Source organism: Pygocentrus nattereri, chromosome 11 (genome assembly GCF_015220715.1).
Source record: "Pygocentrus nattereri isolate fPygNat1 chromosome 11, fPygNat1.pri, whole genome shotgun sequence".
NCBI classification, from domain to species: Eukaryota; Metazoa; Chordata; class Actinopteri; order Characiformes; family Serrasalmidae; genus Pygocentrus; species Pygocentrus nattereri.
This window is the reverse complement of record NC_051221.1, coordinates 27787684-27814655: the sequence shown is the minus strand read 5'-3', so window position 1 is coordinate 27814655 and position 26972 is coordinate 27787684. Positions and strand designations below refer to the sequence as shown.

General features: G+C 39.2%; 1 protein-coding gene across 5 annotated transcripts in view; it reads left to right on the top strand.

Annotated features, from left to right (window-relative positions):
* Window positions 1-13603: 13603 nt before the first annotated feature.
* Window positions 13604-26972, top strand: part of ptprz1a (protein tyrosine phosphatase receptor type Z1a) — a 72241-nt gene continuing 58872 nt past the window's right edge. For 4 of the 5 annotated variants that reach the window (XM_017713676.2, XM_017713675.2, XM_017713674.2 and 1 more), the window contains exons 1-2: window positions 13604-13729; window positions 13821-13899. In XM_017713676.2, coding sequence (XP_017569165.1) covers window positions 13839-13899 — 61 coding nt within the window. In that variant the 5' untranslated portion in view covers window positions 13604-13729; window positions 13821-13838. The other variant, XM_037542754.1, reaches the window with a different exon arrangement.

Below are 26972 nucleotides of genomic sequence, written 5' to 3'. Positions count from 1 at the left end.
TTCATACACAGATGTGAAGTATTATGCGTGCCAGCTAAGAATTGCAGTAAAAAGAGCAAACACATCTGCACGTGCAGAAGCTCACACACATATTCTCCTGTGAGTTCTGAGTAATGTTGCTCCACCTACTGAACTAGTGTATGAACTGGTCTTCGCTGGTTTCTGTGGCAGCTCATTAGGACAGTGGACATGACACCAATGTGATGACTTGAACTTTTATAGTGAAAATGATGTCAGGAGCTTGTGAGGTATTTTTGTAATTAGTTGTGTGGTGGTTCTAGGTTATCCCTTGTTACTCTGCTAAAGTTAATTACCCCCTGAAAGAAGGGTAGTGGAATGTTAGCACAGAGAAACTGTAAGTCAGAAATGGTCAAGGTCCTTGCAGTGAGACACAGCACTGTGGGTTTTATCCCACTTTGCTTATTAATTCTGTAAATGTTTTGAGTACTTGTGTTGTCCTAAAAGTGATCTGTTAAGGAGCAGATGTATTGAAAGCGCTAGTCTTGTGGTGGTATATTTTCACATTTGTATTTACTCAAGAAAGTTGTCATTATTACATATTGCATTTAAATGGTTTGAAAGGCATCAAAATCTGATCAGTAGGCTTATTTCACAGGTATATATGAAAATGGTGTCTGCGTTAACTGAGTAAATTAAATCGCATTCAGCCTTTAATGATTAGAGATGCCTACAGCATGTCACCTCTTGGTGTGAAAGTTAGTGCAGCATGTTCAGGGTGGGTGCTTAGAGGGGGCACACTGCTACAGTTAGTCAGATGTTATAAAGTGTGAATTCACAGGTATCTAAATGCATTGGTCAGCTTTTGAAACGAAACCCTGAAAATCATGAAAATGTTTTTGACATGTAGCACAGCGGTATTATTAGTATTCCAAGTAAGTGATAAGTAAGAGAATTTGGAGTGAGATGCCTCCCCCCTTATCTACTCCTTATCAAATGATGGGCCCCTTTATAATACTGCCCCCCAAAAATATTATTTACCAACTGAAGTTGACTTGCTAGTTGCTGTGAATGCTCTTAATTAAATTGCTACTATTATTATTATTATTATCAATGTAATAACATGAAATGCATATAGATAATATCACTATGCAGTTCATGTAATCACAGTAACTCTTTAACTAATGAACAGAATTGGCATCTATTGTGTCTGTTGTACAGTGTCATGATTGGCCCCTCCCAGTCCTACATGTGCTTTGGTTTACTTATGGTCTTGTCCATGTGCTTCCTTGTTTTGTTTCTTCCTTGTTCTGCCCCCTTGTTTCCAGACTCCACCCTTGATTGTTTTCACCTGTTTCTTGTTAACCTTCGTTGTTCCTGTATTTAAGCTGTGTTAGTTTGCTGGTCTTTGTATTGTATGCTGTTTGATCTTCTGGCCTCCGTTGTGTGTTTAGTGTGTGTTCCTTTTTGTCATGTCTGTCCCTCAATCTCTCCGTGTTGGCTCATTGACCCTGGACTGTTTAGACCCTGATTATGGATTTGCCCCCTAATAAATATCGGTTTTCTCAGCATATGCATCTGCCTTCATCACCGTTCCCCAGCGTTACATACGTCATTGATCTTTTGTAATAGCTTATTTAAATCAAGTGGAATAATTAAGACACACACTGAAATAAATTTTTAAAATAATATTTCTGTGTTGTACTTTAATAACAATTAAAAAAAAAACATACATTATACATCCAGTAAAACCTAGATGACCAATTGATGCAAGGGGCGGTTCTTATCCCCAAGCAGGGGGGCACCTTACTGCAGTAGTGGGACAAAGGTCTGTAAAAATAAATATATTTTTGTGCTATAAAAACAAAACTATCTCCTGTTCAAGCTTATTTCCTTTAGGTGTTTGTAGGTTTATGTATCATTATCCTGTAGATGATAAACTTGTGCACAGATAAGGCTAATGGTCCTTGAGGAGGACTTCTTCCCTAATGTGAGTGGATGGCAAACAGTGGGTCACAGCCTTTCAGGCATTTTGAATCAATTTGTTGCAATTTGTTATGGTGATTGCAACCCTGTTATAATTGACAGTCAAAATAGATGTACATTAGTTAAATATTCATGCTTGCATATTCATTATTATTTTATTCAATTGCTTCCATTTTACAGTGATGGAAATAATTTGTCATTTCATGATAGGAAAGTGACCTTTTGAAGTTGAGTTTCTTTGTTTGTGCTTGCTGGCCTCTGGCCACTTGGCGTCACACTCTCACTGTTCTGGATGGTTGCGGTGTGCTGGACTTGAATATTTCTGCCTGAGCTCACCAATTATGAGCAGAGAAAGGGCCACACTGGTGGTGCTGACTGGGCGTGAATGGAGCTCTAAGCTAGCGGAGCTGCGTTGAAAAGAGAAAGGAAACCAGTAAGACTGAAAGAATACCAGCTCTGTGTGGTGCATCTGTGAATGAGCCCACAATTTGGTCACCATGGATCCCATCCTGCGTTCATCCTGGACCTGAAACACTTGGATGAAACCATTTTCAGTACATTTCCAGGATATTGTCTTTCTTTTGCTTCGCTTTTAGTTTTGCATGTAATGTAAATGGGTTACTTTAACATGTTTAAGACCAAAGTAAATATACACTGTATCATGAGAATGCATGATGATGTTTAATGCTATAACAATTGCTTAGACTTGTTTTGTGCCCATCACTGTCTTCATGTGCAATTCCTCTAGTTTCCCACTAGGAGACACTGTTTGAGTTGGCATAGACATTACTACAATAAATGTACTTCTAAAGTGGGGAAAGTTTCAAAGCTGGTGTGAATGAAATGTACGTAGTTTTAAAGATTATAAATATGCAATGCATTGTTTTGCTTTAACTCAGTTCATTCATTTATTGTTTGTCATATTTCTGAGTCACATATGTGTTGGAGTAACCACTACAAGTCAGCAGTTTGAAATGTGTGCCTAACACTAAGGTTAATCCTGTTATTGTAGTGATTCTCAGTGTCAGGATTGGGGGCTTCCTGAAATAACGCATCAATTCACAAAGTGTGCAGTGTGTGTGTACAGTAAAATAATTCATCTTGAACGTCGTTGAACTGGAATATGGGCTCCTCAGGACTGCCATTGGAAACCAAACCATTTTACCTATATTTTTATGCACAGAAGTAAATGAAGACATATGTAAGATGTAATTTATCTCCTTGAAAGTGAACTGGAGTAAACTGGAGGTAACACAATAACCATACACAGATTTTGCGCAGATGTGCTTTTGCTGCTCTTTCTGCTTTCTGGCCTATAAAAGCCCTATTATGTTATGGGTTGGGAAATGTAATAGATTTATTGAATTATCACAGTTTTCTCTTGAAGGATTCTGAATCGATTCACAAAAGGTCTTATTTTCATATAGGCCCTGCGTTTCCACTCCTGTTAAAGAAACTCATGTGCAGCTAGAAACTTAGAGAAGTAGGACACCTTAACACAACTGAATCTGTAGTTGAATTCCACAGCACCAGCACTATACCAAAGAAACATACTTGTTTTATTATATAAAAGCACTAGGACTGTGGAACTCGCTCATTTACTTGTGCATGTATGACAGTCTGGAATTTCTCCACAAGGTGGAGCTATCAGCACACAATCCGCTTTTGTACTAATGAGCCTTCACCAGCAGGAGCTCACAAATGTGCACGAAAATCATAACGTAGGCCACAGAAATCAAAATCTCAAGATGTATTGTGAATGAATTGTATAATCTTGGCACCCTGAATCAAAATCAAATCAAATTGTGAGGTGTCTGCTGATTCTCACCCGTTATGTTATTTGTGCTCAGACCTTTAGCCACAGGTTCTTATAAATGGTATGATTTGAAAATGTCACCTGCTCTTTATATTGTCTAAAAAATTCATGAAGAATGGATCAGAAGAAATGGTCCAAGACTATTTAGAATCCAAACTTGTTATTAAATTACATAAACGGTTAAGAACACTTTTCTGTTTCCTGAAAAACTCCCACTTTGGATATAAATTTATCAACAATTATAAGCTGTTGGAATTTGGAAAAAAATTCTTATTGTAGGTGATCAGTACTGTTGTTCTGAGTGTAAGTAGTAGTAAATGTATGTAACTGTAGATTTGCCAATCAAGATTTCCTTTGCCTCTGAATTTAAGGCTGTAATCATTTTGTTTATATAAGACTCTCTTTCATGTGCCTGCCTTGTGCCCTACAGGTCTACGTCTTTAAGGGTCTTTAATTGAAACCTTTAGCATGCGTGTTAAATGCACATCAGGCCTGGGTACAAAAAGAGTTTAGTTTGCCATCAGTACTGTTTGGAACATCATGTCAATGCTAATGATCCTGACGGTCAACAGGTGTGCTTTTCACGCTACAGCCATTACTGCTCCGCGAAACACTGGAGCAAATAAGTGCATAGCATTAGTTGTCTCGTGTCCTTTTTTAAAATTCAGGTCTAGACAACTTTAATCACATCACGCTGGAATCTAAAAAAAAACACAGGCCCTCAATGCTCCATGAGGCACACAATACAGCTTTAAAAGACATGCGAATAGTAGAGCATTCACTTTGATCTTTGCTTTTGAGTGGTTTCCCTGCTTGTAAATAGGCTCGGTGATGGAGACTTGCTTAAAACACCCCTGTCAGACAGGACAAGCAAAAAAGAGAGCCCTCCAGTGCTGTCCATTGGGCCACTTGCATCTTGTTGCTTGGCTATACATAGAGGAACACAGATCTGTTCCCTGAGGTGGGATAGCAGTGAAAGGCTTCAGGGTGCTAATTAGCGAGGTGGCTTTTGATTTGCGGTGCAAAAACGGCCAGTGCAGATGTATAGGGCAAAGGGATTAGGCCGCTCGCAGTGTGATGTACGCCCAGTCCCTTTCTTTGCTGCTAGAAACTCGGGCATTGAGGTAAAGCAGCCTCGGGATGTTAAGCTTCTGGGGTGCCAAAGAGACTGTTGTGTGGCGTGACAATGGTGCTCCCTCCGCCCAGACAGAGGATGTGATAGGGGAGCTAATGTAGCCTCTCAGCTAGGCCTTTAGGTGCAACAATACACTACATGAAGTGCACTCAGTACTAAGGCATACGTCCTAACTAATAAATGGACAATATAACAACTGATTCATTTACCTACATTAGTCACACTCATTTAACTCCTTAAGCTTTAAGGGCCCATATGTGCCCATATGGCAGAAAAACATATGCTATATTTGCTCATTTTAAAAATATATGTGCAATGTATCTGCTATAAATATGATGTTTTAAATACATATCTGCTCTACTTAACTGTGATATTTTTGATTTAAATATAAGCCAATATATACGCTTATATATCAGTATATTGAAATGTATAGGCATATGTAGTCAGTGTCATTTTTTCAAATCAAACATGCAAGAAAATATTCTTACATTAACACAGACTTTGAAAACATATGGAAATATACTTCCTTTGCATATGGATGGGCCCACACTTACGTTCCTTTCTGTAATAACTACATAACTTAAAATGTTACCTTCATAGTAATTGCACGATATATAGTATCTCTGAGTACCACAACTATAGACTAATGATAAATAATAAGCCATGAGTTCAGTATCTGTTAGCAAGGTTGTTTTCCTATGTTTATTACTCTTTATTCTATGGTCTGTATGGTTCCTGAGTGGATACTACTTTACAAATTGTTACAAAGAAATTTAATAAAATTTGCTCACGATTCAGGTTCAGCCATGACTCCTCATAAAATATCTGCACGTTTTCGTCTGAGAAGGTTAGCCAGAGCATGTGCTGGGCTGATTGTGAGGAGGAATGCCATTGAATTTGGACCTTTTTTGTGCGTGAGCCTCTTTTGTGCCGGAGCTGAAGAAATCTATTGTGCAGCTGGACACCCTGAGAAAGAGCGCGCCTGGAGCCGTTGTCTGCAGATGCTTCTGCTCTGCCTCAGCCTCCTCAATGGGGTGAATAGCGTCGGAAAAGGCCATACCAAGGCAAGACAATACCGCTGGGCGGCTTTGAAGATTAAGAAATTAGGGATGGGGAGGTGGGGGCATAGTTAGAAATACTGTGTCATTGTTTTGCTTATGCATATGTGTTTTTTTTTCTTCTTCATCCTCTTTTTGCTCTTTCCAGTGGGTGTGGATTGGAATGGTGTGGTGAGCTTTTCTTGTCTCTCACTTGTATGAAGGTGAGAGAAATATATTTTTTATCTCTCCTGCCACTCGGAAGAACTATTTTAACCTTTTTTTTTTTTCGTACATTGTGTGGGTGGCTTAGTGCTGAAATATGCCTCTATGAGTACAGTATATGCTTCCATTACTGTGTAAGCCTTGCAAAAGCCCTTGACATATAGGTCTGCTGAGGGGAAGTGTTGTGCTTTTAAATGGGTGCAAAACTTTGATGGTAGCACTCACAATGTTTGCTAAAAATGCTTGAAAACTCTTTCTTTACTCATATTCAAGTCGAAGAATGGCACTAACTGGCATTTACCTCAGTGCTCTCCTGTTGCTAGGAAACCTCTCTGCATTGGTTCAGTTCCTTTTCCCCTTCTGGGTCCCTTTTTCACCACATTTTTGTCTAATTGAAGACAGCTTACATATGAGATGAAAACAATTAGGGCTTTGAATACTCTGTTTGCAGTTTGTCAGGGCTGTGCTGCTTACTGGCTCACCAGTCCTTTCGCTCGCTGTAAGACCTAAGTCAACATCTCATTTGAACCACTGAGAGCATTTTGAAAGTAGCCCTGTTTAAATGCACACATCAGATCAGACGAGAGTTTTAAATGTTACCTTTTCATTCACCAGCACTACCAATTGACTCGCTAATGCTGTGGATGGCTGTAACCTTTCAACACTGATGAAGAGCAGACACATGTTAAGGTCCAGGCACATTACTGCTATGAAAAGGCACTGTTCAGTTAGCTGGAGCTCCGTGTCACAGCTACAGGAAAGTGGCCAATCGATATGTGTTAATTAAGCTGAGTTAACAAACCGTGCCTTTGGCGAATGCTTGGGAAGTAAGCGATATGTGCTCTGGCATTTCTTTCTGGCCTATTTAGACAGTATTTACCCACTCCACATTTAAGCATATGCTCACATGTTCTGTGAGACAATGCGTGAAAATAATGCTTTGTTTTTTTGTGCATGCACTGGTGAGGTGAGTTTAGAAGGCATATTCAGCAAAATCACGAGTGTTAAATTAATACCAGCAGTGTGGATCTTTGATATAACCACCCAATACACTGGAGGCCTGTACCATAGTTGTTTCTGTAGTGTGCTTTTACTGTGTGAGGGTCTTTGGTATTACTTCTCATAGTGGAAAATCAATAAAGGCACTTATAAGGAAAGTTAAAGAACAGAATGAAAAGATGGAAGAAGGTTATTAGTTAAGTTTATAGAGACTGCAAAGACCACTAACCTTACCACTGATGGTGAAGATGTAGAAGTGGTGGACAACTTTTGACTGCTTGGATTGGTTTTCAATGACCAAAAATCCAGCACTCAACAAATACAACACAGATTGTCACCCAGAAGAGCAAGGATGAAGATCTCTTCAGATTGTTTTTTAATAATGAATTTAATTGGGCCTGTGAATGTGTTCTTTTGTAGCAGTCTTTTCTATTTTGGAGCTTTACAGAACACAGCCAAAGATCCCATTACACTTGATGAGAAAATTAGCACATAAGTCAGGATGTCAGAATGTTTTGTCGGAATTTGGATTTTGGTTCTATAAAGCAGTAGTTGCACTGAAAGAACACATTTTGTGAGGGAAGCACAAATAAGTCAGTTGTTCATTTTTGTTGTTCTTTTTTATTCAGGCTTTAATTCTGTACACATTTGTTTGAAGTACCAAGAATCAATCAACACTGCAGACCTGTTTAGCACTATAGGTTTCTGTAGAGTGAGTTTGCTTTGTGCTTTAGAGAATCTATGGTTTAATGTCAAAGTAGCATCTCTCCCTTCTGTCTTGCTGCTGAAATCTGAGGTTTTGTAATTTTGTGTGTGTCATTTAATTGTATGTGTGTGTGTGGTTTCTCCTCTCCCCCGTCGAGTGGCGGAGACGCGAGTCCGGGCTTGGCTTCATCACTGGGGCTCAGATGAAAGGCCTCTCAGTCCCTGCTCTCCTCTTTTCTCTCCCAGGACTTGGGAAACCTGATGTCATTTGGAAGCACTTTGATTTAAAGCTTCTGTTTGAGCTGCTGAAGGGGCGTTTTGTTCCGAAGCTGGTATGTAGAGAGCTCCACGCTGCAGTGGACACCACTCTCAGCCCAGAGAAAATGAATTTGGGAAACAGGGGCTCCACAGTCGTCCACACAAGCCTTGCTGCATTATGGTTCCACAATGACAGTTAATCTTCATAAAGTGTGAATGGTAACCAGGGCTCACAAACTGTTGGCTCTAACAATGGCACTCCAGGGTTTTGAATGTTGATTCAGCATCAGAAAGTCTGAGGGAGCTCTGATGTGGAATTGTCTTTTTAAATTTCTGCACAGCAAAAGGTGGACTAAGAAAAGATGAAGAAGTAGAAGAAAAACAAAACGAGCTCAAGCGAATCCAGAAACAAATGATAGAACTGCCCCGGGTTGTCTATAGTGTCCCTGTGTTCAGGTCACTGGGTTTAATGAAAAAATGACTGTACAAATAATCTTTCTGTCACTAGTTGTAATAACCCATGCTGTTAGGTGCTGCTTATTTATGAAGGTTAATGGGGATGTGAAATACTCTCATGTCATCTGCGCTGCTTTCATCATTGTGCCTGAGGCAATCATTTGGTAGGTTGTGTTATTGATGGCCACACCATCCAGCTGCTGGTCAATAATGCTGCCAGGGCCCTGCAACCTCTGGTGTCAATGAAACAATGTGATGACTGCAAATCGCATCATGTGATGAGGCTGAGAACTTGACCCCAATTTTAGAGTTTATTTCTCTAGTTAGCACCTTCATACTGAGGCTGAATGTTTCTAACCTAACATTTTTGGTGTTTGGAAATGGTTTGAACGAGGATCTCATAACAATGGGTCAGAAAATTTCCTAAAAATCTCATGCTTAACAAGCTAAAGAGCTGGCAAGTTAATGCCCAGGACAGTATTCTGGTACAGATTATTGGTTAGTTTCTCAAAATTGCATCTGAAGAACTAAACAATCCCTGTAACATAAGGTAAATTCACAAAATTACATGAGGAACCTTTGGATTACTAACTGTTGCAAAGCTATTGAAGCAGAAAATGAAGTGTTGGTAGTCTGAGGGACACCTTATGTTTCAGTAAGTGGCCACAATAACCTTGGTGTAATTTTTATAAGTTTATTATTATATTTTGCCATTCTACTTCAATATTCATCTTGTTTACATTTTTCTGCGTTCAAGGGAAGTGTGTTGCTGAAAACCCAGTCTTAAGCCTTTAAAAAAATGAAAATATGTAATCCTGTTACAAGCGTGTAGAGTTTTAGTGGAAAAAATGTTGTTTCTGACATTCCAACCTGTTTGCATGTTGATTCCTGCTGCTTCATAAGCCTGAGCTGAAGTTTCAAAGTAATTGTGAGTTAATCAGGCCCAGGATCAATGCTCAGCTCAGTGTATGTTCAGTATTGTGGTTAATTATCTTGTCTTTCAAATACATTTGAAGTGGTGCTGCACATTGAAACATTGAATTTGCCTTTTGGCATAATGACAGTCAATTTTGTTTCCTTTAAGGGGATGTTGACCCCAGTGTGAATATCTGTCCTGTTTGGTGAGTCGTAGCAAATATTCCAACATTGTTAGTAATAAAAGAATAAATAATTGAATTAGCTGGCAATGTTAGATTATTATTGTACTGTAATGTACTATTTTTAAGATGACTAAATTTACATTTACATGTGATTGGATTAAAGATAGCTGTCTGTGATTTTGGCCAAAGATGGTAGAAAAACAACTTCTGATATTAAAGTATGACTCAGCAATATAGAAACACAAGCATCATTGTGTCCGAGTAAACTTTTGACTTAAAAGAGAATTCTTTTTTTAAATATTTTTTTAACTTTTCTATTTAATGAATAATGAAATGGTTGAGATGTAAACAAAGTCATTTGGAGTTATTTGATGTGAAGTGCTCTATTATGGAGAAACAAACTGACTCAGAATTGTTCACAAATGGCCGAAATGTTGAATGTTTTTAAAGCTACTTTACTGAGAGTTATTACATGAAATGGTTACAGATATGCAGACTGTTGTGTGAGACATCGTTTTACCAGTTTTGAAAAAGAGTCTTTATTTGTGTTGTACACATCATGACCCCTGTTTCCACTCACCACCACTGAAAAGAAAGTATGTCAGTAGGTTTCTCCATTTCACATGAAACCACTCTGAATTATTGTATTTGTGTCTCAGTAATAATGTTTTTTAATTTGTGATGCAAGACACTGCAGAAATTATAAGCAGCGAGTAGCTATGAGTTTTTAATGGGCCTTTAAGGACATGTTGTCCATTCACTCCTCACAATTAAATAAATCTGTAGACATAAAGAGTAACAGCTTTGAAATAAAGGTCTTAGCCTGCTGCCCTCTGTATGAGACTGTATGAAAAACACTCTCTGGTATTGATCAGAAGTTTCCTTGAACCCCCCCCCCCCCCACACACACCTCTCTCTCTCTCTCTCTCTCTCTCCCCCTCTTTCTCTCTCTCGCTCTTTCTCTCTTCTTCCCTCTCTCTTTCTCTCTCTCTCTCTTACCCTGCCTTTCTCTCTCTCTCTCTCTCTCTCTCTCCCTCCCTCCCTCTTTCTCTCTCTCTCTCGTTCTCCCTCCCTTCCTCCCTCTCTCTTTCTCTCTTTCTCTTTCTCTGTCTCTCTCTCTCTCTTTCTCTCTCTCTCTCTCTCTCTCTCTCTTTCTCCCTCTCTCTCTCACTCTCTCTTTCTCTCTCTCTTCCTCTCTCTCTCTCTTCCTCGCTCTCTCTTCCTGTCTCTCTCTCTCTCTGTCTCGCTCTCTCTCTCTCTCTACCTTCCAGATTTACAGACTCAAATACATCATACACACAAAACAATGGCTGCTCTCTGAGTCTAGGAGCAGTGTTAGTGGGCCCCCTGGAAATTCACAATCTAACAAGTGAAGTGTAGACGCTGCATAAATTAAAGATAATCCTGGGTAAATTATGCAAATGTATTCGCCTGGCCTCCAGATGAGGAACACAGAAGAATATTACTGAAGTTTTAGGTTTTTCTTTGTAGAGATAATTGGACATTTTCTGTTACCAAAGCCTCTGACCAGTCTACGCGCCACAACATACACGTAATGTAATGTCTTTTGTGTTTTGCTAGTCAGTTATGAAGTAGACATTCTACAAATGTTCAGTTCCTGTCAGCATTTTTTTAGATATCATCCCTACAGCTGATAGTCTGATAGTCTGACCTCTGGGGTCTTATTGAGCTTTACTTTGTATAATATTTGTATAAAAGTTCCCAACAAACATCAAACGAGGGAGTGTTTGAGAATGACTCACTGTTTAACACTACAGTAAATGTAATGTGTTAATCTTATCCTGCTCAAACAAATATAGGGAGAACAAAAGAGAAATAGAGCAGGGCGATGGCTGAAAGAGACTAAGTAATGTTTTCAGTGCCTCTCAGTAACATGTAAAACCTGCAAGTGAACCAGCTTAGTCCAGCCGAGGTGAACAGGTGCTAAAGTCACCTTTGTCACTTTTTGGGATTAACAGAAAAAAGAGAAGGCCAAGGTGCAATGAACTCACAGTCAGTAATATACTCATCACAATGTAGTAGGATTTCTGTGGTGTACCAGCATTTAAATAAAGTCCTCTGTGTGTGAATGTCAGTGTGCTCACTATTATACTCACTGATTATGTTCAATTATAATACAAGACCAAGGAGAATACAGAAAGCATATTGAACTATACAGCTTTCAGTTGCCTTGATCTGTTTTCTTACTAAGCAATCGTGACATTTATCATAGACCCCCTACGTATGACCATCTGTAAGCTGAAGGTCTTGCAAATATGCAGTCTGGCAGAATCTCTTCAGCTTATCTGGCTCTACTCAGGACACCCCCTCTCCCTCTCTCTCTGATGCTATCACATTGCATGGCTATACACTTCATTTTCAGGGTCACTGAAGATCTGCTGGTTGGCACTTTGGTTGCCTGTTTTGTTTAACCCCTTCCTTAAAGTCAAGAGGTCACAGATCTTAGCAACAAAACACTGATCACCAAAAAACACTTGCTGCCAAAAATGGTCTTTTGTTAAAGATTTCTTTCTGTCCTGCTCTCCAGCTTAACGTTTTAGCTTAGCTAACTTAACTGGCTTGTATTAACTTGTTGATGGCTGGCTAGGAAATTGTGGATGCTGCTGTTTTTGTCTTTGATGGAAGTTACTGGGTTAATTGTGTTTTCTTTCACCCATTTGGGTGTTCAGCTGTTACAATGTTGTGAATGAATAAGAACAAATGCTCAGAGTTAGGATTTAACAGCAGACATGTATATGGAATACAGTTCCTAATACACAAATAAAGTATCTGTATTCAGTCAGTGACGTTTTGAAAAAGGCAGTATTCAGAACAATTACTTTTCTACATTTTTGCTTGTTTATTAACTATTTATTAACTAAAGTCAGCACAGGGCGTGTGGCAAATGCGCTTATTAGACACACAATAAAGAGCAATTCAACAAATGTTTATTTTTGCAAGCACTGAAGCATGAGTAGACTGATAAATCAGGTGTGGGAGCAACATCTAATTGAATAAGGCAAAAAAGCTGAGGATTTTGATACATTTTTTCATGAAACACATTAACAGAAGAATTACATAAAGAAACCTGACAATAAATAGTGAAGATTTATGGAGGCCTGCTGGTGACATCCCGAATAAATAAAAATAATGCGTGGCCATGAATTAGTAAGACGTGGGAACGAGATAATTAAGGTGTGGCCATGACTTAGTAAGGCATTGGAACAAGATCATGCCTTATTAAGCTGTGGTCAAGGCGTTTTTTTTTATTGTGCATTTTATTGTACACTTATTTTTTATTATGCATTTTCTTACTATAAATCTCTATTTGGTAAGATTGTTAGAGAAATGCACCCTAAAAGCCACTGTTTTATTACTTTTTGATGAATAATAGCTCAATTTCATGCATATAATAAGATTATAAGATGGAATTTCCCCAGAAAAAAGTTGTTATATAACTGGGGACAGTTGTGGGCTGAAGGTTAGGGATCCAGCTTCGTGACCGGAAGGTCGGCGGTTCGATCCCCAGAGCCGACAGCACATGACTGAGGTGTCCTTGAGCAAGACGCCTAACTGCTCCGGGCGCTGTGGATTGGGCTGCCCACCGCTCCGGGCAAGTGTGCTCACTGCCCCCTAGTGTGTGTGTCCTCCACTCACTAGTGTGTATGTGGTGTTTCACTTCACGGATGGGTTAAATGCGGAGGTGAAATTTCCCCATTGTGGGACTAATAAGGGTCACTTAATCTTAATTAATTAATGTATATATAAAAACTCTCTCTCTTTCTTTCTAAAAACTGTTATTGGCAATTAAAAAATGAAGCCGCTGGCTAATAGGAAGTGCACTTCAGCCCCCAGAAAGGCAGGAATACACACTTGTGTACGCGGTGTTTTCGTGCGCGTGTGCGTGTGTGTGTGCGCGTGCGCGTGTGCGCGCGCGTTGTGGGCGGCGCCCTCTCGCGGCTCTTCTCGCGCATGGCCCCGGGCTGGAGCTCCATTCAGCGCGATGGCGCCTGTGGAAGCGTGACAGCGGCAGCAGCTCGCGCGTCTCACTGATGTGATTTCTTTTTTTTACCGCCTTGTCGTTTGTGGACTTTTCCTGTCGTCGTCTTCATCCTCACAGTTCTGTGTGTGTCATCTCTTCACAGATCTTTCCCGAGAAGAATATGGAAGCTCTCGACAGTAAATGTGCCCTCTCGCTGGCGGTGTTAGTCTTCTGTCAAATAGGTGTGTATCTGCGGTTTAATGTTGTCTGCTTGCGAGGTATGAGGTGCTGACTAGCCTGTGGTACTGTGCGGCTTAGCCTGTGGCTTTTAATGGTCTAAAAACTTTATAACATAGCGTAATAGAACTTTGTAAAGCTTTACCGGGTTTCCGTTTGAACATGAGACCGCTCTTCTCACAGAGAAGTTCAGGTGTCCAACTTCTGAGAGTATGTATGCACCTGAATAGACTAGCAGCTTTAATGTTGGTAACATACGAGCGTTTGTGCTTTATTTTGGCCATTTGAAATGTAAAAGAGTGAGTATGTCTGTTAAAAGGAGCACTTTGTTTGAACTGTGAGCAGAATTTGAAAATATTTTGCCTTTAAAAGCAATCATTTTACTTTAATAGTGTATCGGGTCATGAATGGGTGGATTTTTCTCTGGGAGTCTGAATGTCATCTCATGTGAGAATTGAAAGGAAAGTGCTAAAGCAGGACCACTCATTCTTCAGCACCTGCAACATTAAAGTGATAATGCTGTATGGAGGAAGAAAGGTTCAATTACTGCTGTGCTTCAGGGCATGAAGGTCAGAAGTATTCCCAAAGATTTGAGACTCACAAATGAAACAGTGTTGAGTTGTGTTCTTATGTAAATATTGAATAGACATGATTGATTCAATCCAGTATGAAAAACAGAAATCCCAGGCTCATTAGCTTACGGAGAAGGCTTTTTAATGTGCAGACTTGTCAGTTTCATCAAAAGTGTTTGTAGCACACATACTGTTTGAAGTAGGTAGAGCAAGTATCTCTTTCAGCACTCTAACAAATAAGTGGATTTCTATGAGGTTTTCTGGGCACTCACCCTGGGACAGCAAGTCAACCCATGCTCCAAAAAAGGCTCAGTTGTAGGACTCTACCCTCAGCTCCTTTATTCCGTTCCATTCAGTATGATGCCCTCATTGGTGCTTTCATGAAATCCATGGCACAAAGGATGGGGCTCAATCTTTTGGAACTCATAAGCCTTTGCGGAAGAAGAACGAACTGTCTTGTGAATGAAACGTGGGTCCTTGCACCATCTGTTTTCCCAAGTGCTGCACTATAGATACTTTTTTTCCCTTGCGCTTTTTGGACACTGCTCTGTTTTTTCCACTGTGAAAGTCTCAGTGTTGTTTTTTGAGGGCCTAGCTTGTGACAGATGGTGGCTGTACACTGCAGTGCTGTCAATCAGAAGCACATTTGGGTTCCATAGACCCCTCCCCTCTCACATGCCCTGTGTGTATGTCACCTATGAAGCGCGTGCTCCAATTTACATGGCCACTCAGGTTCTTCATGAACAATTTCAGCCCTGCTTAGTCTTTAAAAGTGGAGCTTTGTATTTTCACAACGGACTTATTTTTATGCTGAAGTTGGATGGTGGAGACTTCCTCTCACTGTTTGTCTTCTCCTCTTCTTTCTCTTTCTCTTTCTTGGGGCAGTTAGGCTCACACGCCCACCCTGCCCATTCTGCTGCTGCTGGTGAAATAGGGGAGCAGATTTCCCCTCAGCGGCAGCAGGGGCATTTGATGACCAGATTAGTTGGTATTAGTCTCAAGCGTATTCACTCAGCCATACAGACAGGACGCACTGAGCCTCTGAGTCTTGTCTCTCTCCTCCACGGGACAGTGAGCGGGGCCGTAGCTGAAAGGACCCAGGGGGGCTCCAGGGGAGAGTAAAATCCCTGTTGCTGGACAGCCCAGGGCCCTGGGCCTAGTCCCCCCAGTGAATTATGCTGTCAGCTGCTCGATTTGTTTTGTGCCTTGGCTGGCAAGAGGCGGCTGGTGCTCGCGGGTGCACTGTGACACAGGGAGCTGGGCTAGGAGGGGGGACCTCATTGTATATGGCATGTGAGTGTGACACTCAGACGGGCCCCTGATTTGTCCCAGTAGTGATGGAGCAGGACGCAGTTTCTGAAGGGGGGGTCAAGTACTTTTGTGTGTGTGTGTCTGTGTTTGTGTTGTGTGTGTCTGTATGATCTGAACCCATCGTGAAAGTGTCAACAGCTGTAAAACCTTGCTGGTTGCCCTGGCTACCACCTTCTCTTTCTGCAAACCCAGACCATCAAGACTTTGAGCATCTTTCTTTTAGCATTCTGGAAAAAGTCTTTCAAAAACTCAGCCCTCTTCTTCATTCTCTTCCCTCTCTCCAACCTGCTACTTCCTCACCAGTTGTGTTCTTTTACTCCTCTTCTCTTCTCTTCTCTTCTCTTCTCTTCTCTTCTCTTCTCTTCTACCAGCTTAAATTGCATTTTCTATTTATTTTATTTAATTTTTTAAAACATATTCCCCCTTTCCAGTTTTTCGTCATATCATTAAAACAGTTATGGTCTCTCTAGAATTTGAAACTTTTTATTTATGTAATCTAAAAAAAAACATAAAAATACACAGTTGGTGTGATATACAGTTACATTTTCAAGTATTGAGGTTGTGTACAGTTGTTTTGATTAACGTCTTGTGTCTCTGATTTAGCAAATGGACAAAAATTCACTCCCCCTTTAAATTCTTAGAAAATGTGTAAAAGGTATCTGATTTTAAAAATCCCCCAAGGCAGTGTTATTACATGTTGTTAAATTCTGACAACTTGTTACTAAGCTGTTATTGGACAATTGTTATTCATATTGTGAGCCTCCTTAATTCTCTGGCTTTGCAAACACATCACAATACACCAACTAGTTGTTTTGGGAAAGACTCGCAACCTCTGTAACATGATTAGTTTGTAAGTCACTCTAGATAAGGGCATCTACTAAATGCATAAATGTATATATATTTAAGGGAGGGGTTCAGTGAAAGGATGTTTGTTTTAGTTTTAAAGTGCATCATATTTTTCACATTTTTCTCTCTTTTTAAGGTAACAAGTAACAACATGCTCATGCAGTGTAATAGAGTGAAAAGTAGAAAATTTTACTTTAAAATGCAATGAAGTGAAAACGAAAAGTTAGACTGAAAAACATGGAATTACTTTATTAAAGAACAGAAACAAAAAGTACAGTAGCAAAGTTCTTGTATTCTGTTATTGTCCACTGTTCTATATTAGGTACATTTAAAAGTAAAAGTGCATGGAAGTACAGAAAAGGATGTGGAAGGGGCTTATTCAGGAGGATTGTTATGGCTTGAGATAATTTAACATTATACTTCATTATCTTGCACTTTTTTTTCTTTGATCTTTTACCTTATCTTGTGATTTCTCATGTCACATTTGTAGTGTCTCCTCTCTCTGCACACTGTTCTCATCTATCTTCTTTCTGCCTGTGGCTGTATACCATCAGCTATTCCTTTTTTTCTTGCTCTCTTTCACTCATGGGCTTGGCATCTTCATCATCATGTGTGTGGGGTGACAGGCTCTGCTGGTGCCCTGGTGCTGCTCTGCCAGCAGGGTCAGTGGCCCTGACTAGCCACTTAATTAATGACGGTGGAGCAGGCCTGTCTCAAAGGCCTGCTCCCATCAGCAATTTGAGGGAACAACAGGAGGCCTGTTGAGGAGCTGGTAAAGTAGTATTGAGTTCTCCTCCTGTTCTTTAGAGGTCTCTGAGGTGTGTGGTCTGGAAGTGTCTCAGATATTGATGGTCTCTGGACAAGACCGGAATACAAATGAAAGTTTGTGGAAAGCTTGTATGGTGGTGGCCTTTGATAAGCAAGAGAAATCTGTTTTGAGTTGTGGCTTATATTGCGTTAATGGTTAAATTAGTAATTTAGGATTATTTCAGATAATTGTGAATTGATATTGAATCACACTGACATAACAAACACTTGCATGTAGAAAAATCTTTTTTATAGATCTTTTAAGTTTATAGAAAAAGCAAAAATATATTCTTAACTTCAAAGAGATTTAATTCTGAATAATTTGGGGTCATATTGGTCCATTTGTCAAGAAATGTTCTCACAATGTAAAGGACATTTGGCAATTTCACTCGAAAGTTAAAAACATCCTTATGGTCCATAGTGTCTTTAGTTATGTGGTATATAATAAGTGTGCTGTAAAGATTGTGTCACATGCTCATGTGGGATATGTTTTCCTTTGTTAATAGCCGACAGCTTAATGAAGCTGGGTCAGCCTGGTTTGCTGTGTATGTTTGCTAACCACCTCCAAAACAGGTGCATATTTCTGGTTGAAATGTTTATGATTATCTCTGCTGTCTGTCTGGTCTTGTGCCTACTTAAAAGTGCAGCACAATCGCTCATTCTCTTGACCATCCTGTTTTGCTGGCCCTTGGTGCTTTTGACACCCCTCTGCATGTGTCAACTTATAGAGTATAGTTAGGAGGCTTTACAAAGTTTTTCTCTTGTTGACAGGCTAGCACTGCTATACATCTGTGCCTAATGAAAGCAGCTGACTGAGCCTGAGGCTGAGCTGCAGGTGGTACACAGTCATCTGCGTCTGCAAAGTCTTTAAAACATGTCTCAGTCTGTTCAGGGCAGAGCTTGGTTGAAGAAAAGAGCTTTTTTTCACTGGATAATGATAAGTTGTGATTAGAGGTGATTAGACTGCTTAGCCCGTTGCCATTCAGCCAAATCGCTGTAGTTGAGATTTTAGGTTGTGTTGTGACGAAAATATACAGAGGGTGTTATACTGTATAAAATGTTTGGGAAAAGATAGTAATTTTTGAATAATGTGTTAACGCATTATGTTTTCATGGACTGTTTTCAGCTGGGTCATGTAATACCATTAATACCCATACGGCTTTCAAGGAGTTCAAATTCTGATTGGGGCTGGGCGATAAAACGATAACGATAATTACCATGATATATTGTTTCCTCAATAGAGCGATAAGAAAAGTTCTATAAATGTTTGATATAATTCACCATTCTCACACTTCCACGTTCAGTGAAAGCTCTAGTGGCGTTTTCTACTGCAATGAAAGCGACACTACTCTGCTGTTTCCAGGAGGGGGCAACGAGTGAAAAAGGGTCACCATACTTATACTTTAGCAACGTTTGAAATGTGGAGTTATACATTCCCTGTTTGAGTGGACCGACCGGCGATCGGTTCTCCTGTGACCAAGTCTGAATGATGAGATAAATTGCGTAGCTGTGCTGACCTACAGTGAACTTCCATACATCCTAACAAGCTTTGGCAGCGTTAAATCACATTCACAAGCCTCACAACTACTGTGCAGTCAAAAAAGTCACATTTAAGTATTATTGCATTCCCAAGCAATGAAAGTGAACGAAAGAAGTGAGTTCATGACAGTTACAGCCCTGATTTAAACAAAAATAAACTGAGGATGCTGTGAGACAATGGAAAGTGGGAGAACGCTAGGAGCACTCGCACAACATGGCAAATTGATGATGCTGAAGATCAAACACAACAAAAAAGCACCGCGTTTACTGGTGTTACATATATTTCGATTCAGCCCTCAAACTACTAAAGAGAAATCCAAATGTCTGCTAGCTGGTGTTTGAATACTGTGATATGCTCTGACATGGATGCGGCAGGACTGATACCAGTAAGGCGGTGTGATCCATCACTGACGTACTGAGCCAGCTAATATTTGCTGGTCGTACTGTGTTACTGAGAAACTAAACAGTTTAGCACTGTTGGCCACTTGTTTAGCATTTGTAACGGGATAGCTGAGCAGAAAATACTATTACAAAAACTGCGGCTGTGCTTTTCCAGCTGGTAAAAACAGCTAATCAGACACTTTTTCCCAGTCTCCCATGACAGATTTGTGAAATGTTCCACTGTTTGGTGAGTGTTTGTTGTGTTCTGACCATAAAGGATAGTTTAAAACAGCGATTAACCACCCAGGAGCAAAAATCAGCCTTCAGACTAAAGAAATAATGATTTGACATTTATCGCGATATACCAGCTATAATTCTGATCGTTTAAAATATTGACTGATATAATTTTATGTATCAAAAATTAAACTGTCGCTGTACATTTGAATGGAATGTAAATGTCATATATATATATATATATATATATATATATATATATATATATATATATCAATCATATATACAGTCAGTAGTTCCAGCTACTCTGTGATTGTAGCCCCTCACTGTTGTTCGTACAGCTAGCAGGTTTTTGTTACAGTGAAGACTTTTGAGAGGGACTGTTGCTTTCCACTTTGCTATTGCTTTTGTTAGTTTGCTGCTTATTTGTTTATCTATAGGTCTCTTGCAAGCACTGTACAGCATTGTCTGCCTAAAGTGCCGACTAAGTTGTATACAGTACACAGGCAGCTGGCCTTTGGCTAAGTTGGAAAGTCAGTGGTGCTAAAGTGAATTAGTGCTGCAAAAACTTTATCACATTATGAATGTTTTGACATGTTACTTCTTTAAAAAAGTAAATAGAAGTTCTAAAAGTCTTACGTACTACAGTTTTAGGTGTGGAACTTTGTGACATTTGTAGTTTTGTAGTTGTAGTTTTGTTGGTTTCTGTGAATTAGCCCTCATTACATTAAAGTAAATATTTTATTACAGACCATGGTGTGCTAATGCCAACAGTTAGATTTGAATGCATTTCATTTGATAGTGTTTGTTTGTGTTCAGGTTTTCCAAATCAGCCTCTATTGCTAAAAATAAAGATAAGGAGCTGGTGACTTCTAATTTAGTGGCCTGTGTTAAGAGTGCGGTTAAGAATGTGAAAGTCCTCATTCCTTACAATAGAAAATGCGCAGATTCAATGTAATGTGTGTGTTTTATTGTCAGGGTTTTTGCAGATATAAATAAATCTGTGGAACTTTAATATTAGCCTGCTTTTTCTGATATCCAATGAATTGTTTGGGCCCTGTTTCCAATATATCATGTTACTGGGCATAGATTTTGAGAGCAAGAGAGCATTGTGAGTAAAAGGTTTTGGATGAGCAGCCAACTAGGGCCAGCAGACTCCCCCTGTGAGGAGATGGTGTGATAGTGTGGCTCTCTGAGTTTGGCACGGCAGCCCGGCTGCAAACTTTTCAGGGTCAGTCAAGGACAAAGCCTGCACAGAGTGGTTAACAATCCTCCAGTTACCCACTCTTCCCCATCTGAGAATCTGTGCCCTTTTCAATTAGGATACTACTTCAAATAGCTACTCGCCTGGGTACTTGAGGCCATCAAAGAAATAATGGGAGATCTTCAGAGTCTTTTAATGAGGCTGATTCTCGTTAATCCAGTTCACCCTGTCTGCGCCGTATGGTCCAGGGAAAACCACTGTTGCTTAGAGCAGGTGAAAAGCAATTAGCAATTAAGCCTACTTACTGAGCCCCTGCCGTTGTCTTTTCTTTTTCTCCTTTTTTGGTTTTGAATATTTACCATGTTGAGCCTGCAGAACCATTGCTGTGAATAAAAGGCACTAGAAAAAAATAGTAGAGAGGTGGGCTGCTTTGTTGAGTGCCTCTCACATTCCTCAGAACTCTGTATGCTTTTTATTGGCATTGGGATTTAGCAGATCAAGTAATTGCTTTATCAGACGTTCAAACCATGTTCTTTCAGGCTAATTAGTGTTGATTATCATGGCTCTTAGTTAGGGTTGTGGGGATTTTCAAACTTTTCAGCCCCATTTTGGCAGCAGATATTCTTGGGAAAATGATAATTACCAGTATGCTAAAATGAAATAATATATATATTAAATATATATATTATATTTGCTCTGACCACAAGGTTGTACTTTTAACCAGATTTCTGTTGTGCTCTAATATCCTTGTTTTTTACATCTACAGCTTAACTGCTATATTTTATGGCCATTGTAGGTTTGTATGTATAGATAAATTACTTGATTAATAAGATATTTTAATGTAATCTGTTATATTATCTGTTTTGTGGTCCTAGTAAGGAAAACATACACTTCTTTTTGAGTCTAACTACTGGATAACTGCTAGTCTAGTTTAGATATGTACATAAGGCATACTTTTGAGTAAGCTTATAGGTTTTTGATACAACCTCAATTCCAATGAAGTTGGGACGTTGTGTAAAACATAAATGAAAACAGAATATGATGATTTGCAAATCCTTTTCAACCTGTATTCAATTGAATACACTACAAAGACACGATATTTAATGTTCAACCAGATAAACTTTATTGTTTTTTTGCAAATATTGACTCATTTTGAATTTGATGTCTGCAACACGTTCCAAAGAAGTTGGGACAGGGGCATGTTTACCACTGTGTTACATCACCTATCCAATTAACAATTAACACTAATTGTTGAAGCTTTGTAGGTGGAATTCTTTCCCATTCTTGCTTGATGTACAACTTCAGTTGCTCGACAGTCCAGGGTCTCCGTTGTCATATTTTGTGCTTCATAATGCGCCACACATTTTCAATGGGAGACCGGTCTGGAATGCAGGCAGGCCAGTCTACGAAACCACGCTGTTGTAACACGTGCAGAATGTGGCTTGGCATTGTCTTGCTGAAATAAGCAGGGACGTCCCTGAAAAAGACGTTGCTTGGATGGCAGCATATGTTGCTCCAAAACCTGTATGTACCTTTTAGCATTAATGGTGCCTTCACAGATGTGCAAGTTACCCATGTCATGGGCACTAACACACCCCATCCCATCAGAGATGCTGGCTTTTGAACTTTGCTCTGATAACAATCCGGACAGTCCTTTTCCTCTTTGGCCCGGAGGACACGACGTCCATGATTTCCAAAAACAATTAGAAATGTGGACTCGTCAGACCACAGGACACTTTTCCACTTTGCGTCAGTCCATCTCAAATGAGCTTGGGCCCAGAGAAGCCGGCGGTGTTTCTGGGTGTTGTTGATATATGGCTTTCACTTTGCATGGCAGAGTTTTAATTTGCAATTGTAGACGGAGTGACGAACTGTGTTCACTGACAATGGTTTTCTGAAGTGTTCCTGAGCCCATGTGGTAAAATCCGTTACAGAATGATGTTGGTTTTTAATGCAGCGCCGCCTGAGGGATTGAAGGTCACGGGCATTCAATATTGGTTTTCTGCCTTGCTGCTTACTTGCAGAGATTTCTCCAGATTCTATGAATCTTTTGATGATGTTATGGACTGTAGATGATGAAATCCCTAAATTCCTTGCAATTGTGCATTGAGACACATTGTTCTTAAACTGTTGGACTATTTGCTCACGCAGTTGTTCACAAAGTGCTTGTGAACGACTGAGCCTTTCAGGGATGCTCCGTTTATACCCAGTCATGACACTCACCTGTTTCCAATTAACCTGTTAACCTGTGGAATGTTACAAACAGGTGTTTTTTTGAGCATTCCTCAACTTTCCCAGTCTTTTGTTGCCCCTGTCCCAACTTCTTTGGAAGATGTTGCAGGCATCAAATTCAAAATGACTGAATATTTGCAAAAAATAATAAAGTTTATCTGTTTGAACATTAAATATCTTGTCTTTGTAGTGGATTCAATTGAATATACGTTGAAAAAGATTTGCAAATCATCGTATTCTGTTTTTATTTATGTTTTACACAACGTCCCAACTTCATTGGAATTGGGGTTGTAGATCTGGAGCAGTGCACTTTTAGTATGTCAATCAAAAATAGCCTGGCTGTTTGACTGCAATACTTAAGTGGCAAAATAACTGATGTTTAATCGAACAGTGGTTTATTGTCAAAGTTTATAGTAGAATATTCCTAAATATTATGTAGCGATGAATGATATTTTAAGCATTACGAGGTGAGGAGATGATGTTTAGATTTGCATTTTGATGTTTAGACAAAATGTGTAGAGAAAGTAGCCGAGCTGGAGGAATATAGTTGTAAAATCGTTGGCATTTGTCTTAATCAAAAGGTTTGTCATCATAGGAGTAAACAGCCCTTCTGAACATGAGCTGTTGGCAAAAAGGCACTGACATGATGAAGCTCATGAATATTTAATTGAAAAAGTTCAAGTTACATGTGGTTGAACTTGTTTTGTGTCTACACTAAACTGCTGATATATTTGAAACTTGGACTTTGGCAAGAAATGTTCTCCTAAAACTCAACATACTGTGTGGCAGTATTTGAAAAGCAGCAGGTATTGTTTCATGAATTCAGTGTTATTCTGGTGGTTTAGTGCAGAATAGATTACATTTATAAGATATTCGGCCTCATTCGCCAACAGTTAAAACCCATTTACACGTTTCCACGAAGACTCTGGCATTCATCAATGTCTTCTTATTTTAGATTTATTCTTAGATAAGAACAGCATCTACACACACTCAAGAACACAAAGGTGCCAATAGTTCTGTGGTTTGAGAAAATATCATAAATCTTATACTTTTTTTGGGACTTTTCTCAAGAACAAATTTAAGAAAAAAACTGATGATCAGAAAGCTTCTCTCTTTTCTACTGTTAACATTAAATTTGATTAATAGAAATAAATCCATCCAAAAAAGTGAATAATTTGTCTCCAGAGGGAAATCACCCAAATGGAAATTGTGGGCCAACATTGATATCCTATATTTCTTGTATATATCTTATGCTGATATCAGTGTGATACATAAATGTTCACTTGCAGTAGTCCAGCTTCACCTAAAACATTCTGCTCTTGAGTACAATAAATATGCCATCAAATACTGTTTTGACATATCAGGTAAATGAAACATCTGTCCAATGCTTTTTAAAAATAAATTACTGCCAATACTGATATGATTAGTCTCATAGTCTCCAAAGCTAGTTGCTGTATTTAGACACATACTTCTAGCAAACTGCAAGTCTATAAGCTCTTCCTAATATGGTTTAATCATTCCTGTATTTCTTCTGTGCTGCTTGCAGACTGCTGGTGGGCAGCAGATTAGATCAGCCTCCATCTAAACCAGCTCATGACAAATCAGAGACACAAGCTTGCAAATTCAAATGTAAACAGCATGTTTTTCTATATGCTTTTGAGAATAATGCATAGCATACATATTTTTTTCTTCCTTCTCTTCATTACATTTTGGAGAACTCTCCAAAGCAGTGCCATGTGAACAGTTTGGTTCATTTTTATAATGCATGACTGTGGTTGTTTTAATATAAGATTATTGTTTTAATATAAGATACATGATTATTTTAAAGATTTTTTCTGAACAGTTTTTTAAAGTAGACTGCCTCTCCCTTATTGGCAGTGGCACAAAAAAGTATTATTGAAAAATTAATACATAACTCCTGTAATGCCAATTGAAGCCTCCTGTCACATTTTTTCAGTTACTGCCAAGAGAAGACTTGGTTATGAATAGATTAATGCTCTGATTAATTTTTGGGCCACTGATGAATAAAAAAAATGTGGGTAAGTTTGGTTCTTGGTTCCAGTATGTGGGCTGAGGCTCTGTAAATGAGCCACAATGTGGTAATGCTTCTGTGCTGTTCTGCTGTTTCCCAGATTTCTATGTCTTAATGAATATTTCTCTACAATTCTTGTCCTCTGTAGATGTGGCTACATGGGTCCATGGTAAGTTCTATGATTTTAATCCAGTACAAATTTACAATGTCTATAATTTTTACAAGTCTGACTGTAGTAAGTTAAATTTAAGAGTTAATGACAAGCTGGAGCTCCCTCAGTGAAATCAGTCTTTTTCAAGTGCAATGCAATAACGAAATCCGGTAATATATGGCTGTGTCCTGTGTTGTTCAGATGTAACAACGCATTGTGACAGAGTGAAATGCAAAGATGTGATAGTGTACATTGTAGAGAATGGATATTCCATTACTTGTGCCATCTAATACAGCTGCATTGTTTAAACACAAAGTTTGCCATTCCCAACTGACTCCAGCACTCTTCTGTTGTGTCTCTAGTGTCATTGCTACATTGTGCAACATGATTATAATAATTTTTCTTTCTTTCTTTCCATTTAACACAGTATTGTGCTTTTAAACGAATCATGAGTGTATCATTACATCCCTACTGTGTTGTTATTGTTAGTGAGTATAGCGTCGGTGTAGCACAAAATGTTAATTTGTATGTCTGGGCTAAGATCTTTCAATCTGGGCTATTTGCGGTAATTTGGGGAAATTATACAGATCCTGTACGAATTGGCCAGTCAAATCCCTTACAAATAACATCACGGAAGCTCCTCTGGTAAAACTAATCCAGCTCCAATACTAATGCCAGCTCAGTAAAACTAATCCAGTGCTTTAGTCTTAAAGCTGCCTGATAGCATCTTCAGAATTGAGGACCTTAGATTTCTCATTGGCTGACTCTTATACTGACATTCATCCCGGTTCTTGCAGGTCTTCTTTCACTTAGACATGGATATCCTGTATCACTGCTACAAGGAGCTGTTGTGGCAGACACATACTGAAAACACAAACTCAGTGAAATGGAGCTGAGTCAGTGAAACATGAGTGACAGTTGAGCGGATTTTGCCATGTTTTTAGTTTTGAATGTTTGGGTGAATATCTCCTCTGAAATAACTTTATGCCATTTGTATAAAGTAGAGCCAACATTGCAGGCCTTTAGAATCAGGCCGTTTCAACTATTGTATTGTATTATTTGTTTGTAGAATATTTGTAGAATATGCTGTTATAGCTATATATAACAACAGCTTCAAATGCTTGTTTGCTAAGAAATGTCTCCTTAATTTTATGGGGTAATGAGTTGTGAAATGTGATTTTAAACCTCCAGCATGGGGACCCAGGTCCTTGTCCAGTAGTTAGAGGCTTTGAGGTGAATTACATTTTGCTGAAACTTGGTTTAGGTTTGTTGAAACTTGTTGAATGCCAGGTAATATACCTGCTCAGATAGGAGGGACCATGGGGCTAGACTTATAACTGATGCAGTCTTTGTAACTGTGGCAGTTTTTTGAGAACCTTCTTGAGGTACTGTAGATGAATGCTTTTCTACTCTCATTGAATCTGTTGGTTAATTAGTAAACAAGATGCACAATATACAGCAGGTAAAATAATTTTGATTAAATTGTTAAATTGACCCTGGTAGACGACATCTTTGAAACGTGTGGGCTAATAAAGGTACAGCTATAGTAGAGAGTCCTCTTTACCCAAAGATCTAAATGGCCCAAAGCCAAATCTATTAGGATAATATTAAGATCTGACCTTCACTTTCTGGCACTATGATACATTAATTAGATGCTATCACAGATAAACAACAGGTCATACTCGTGGCACAAGTGACTATCCTTTTTAGCTGCTTACTGCTACACGGTTGGCAAATGGCAGGGAGGGCAATATGCATTATCTGATTTG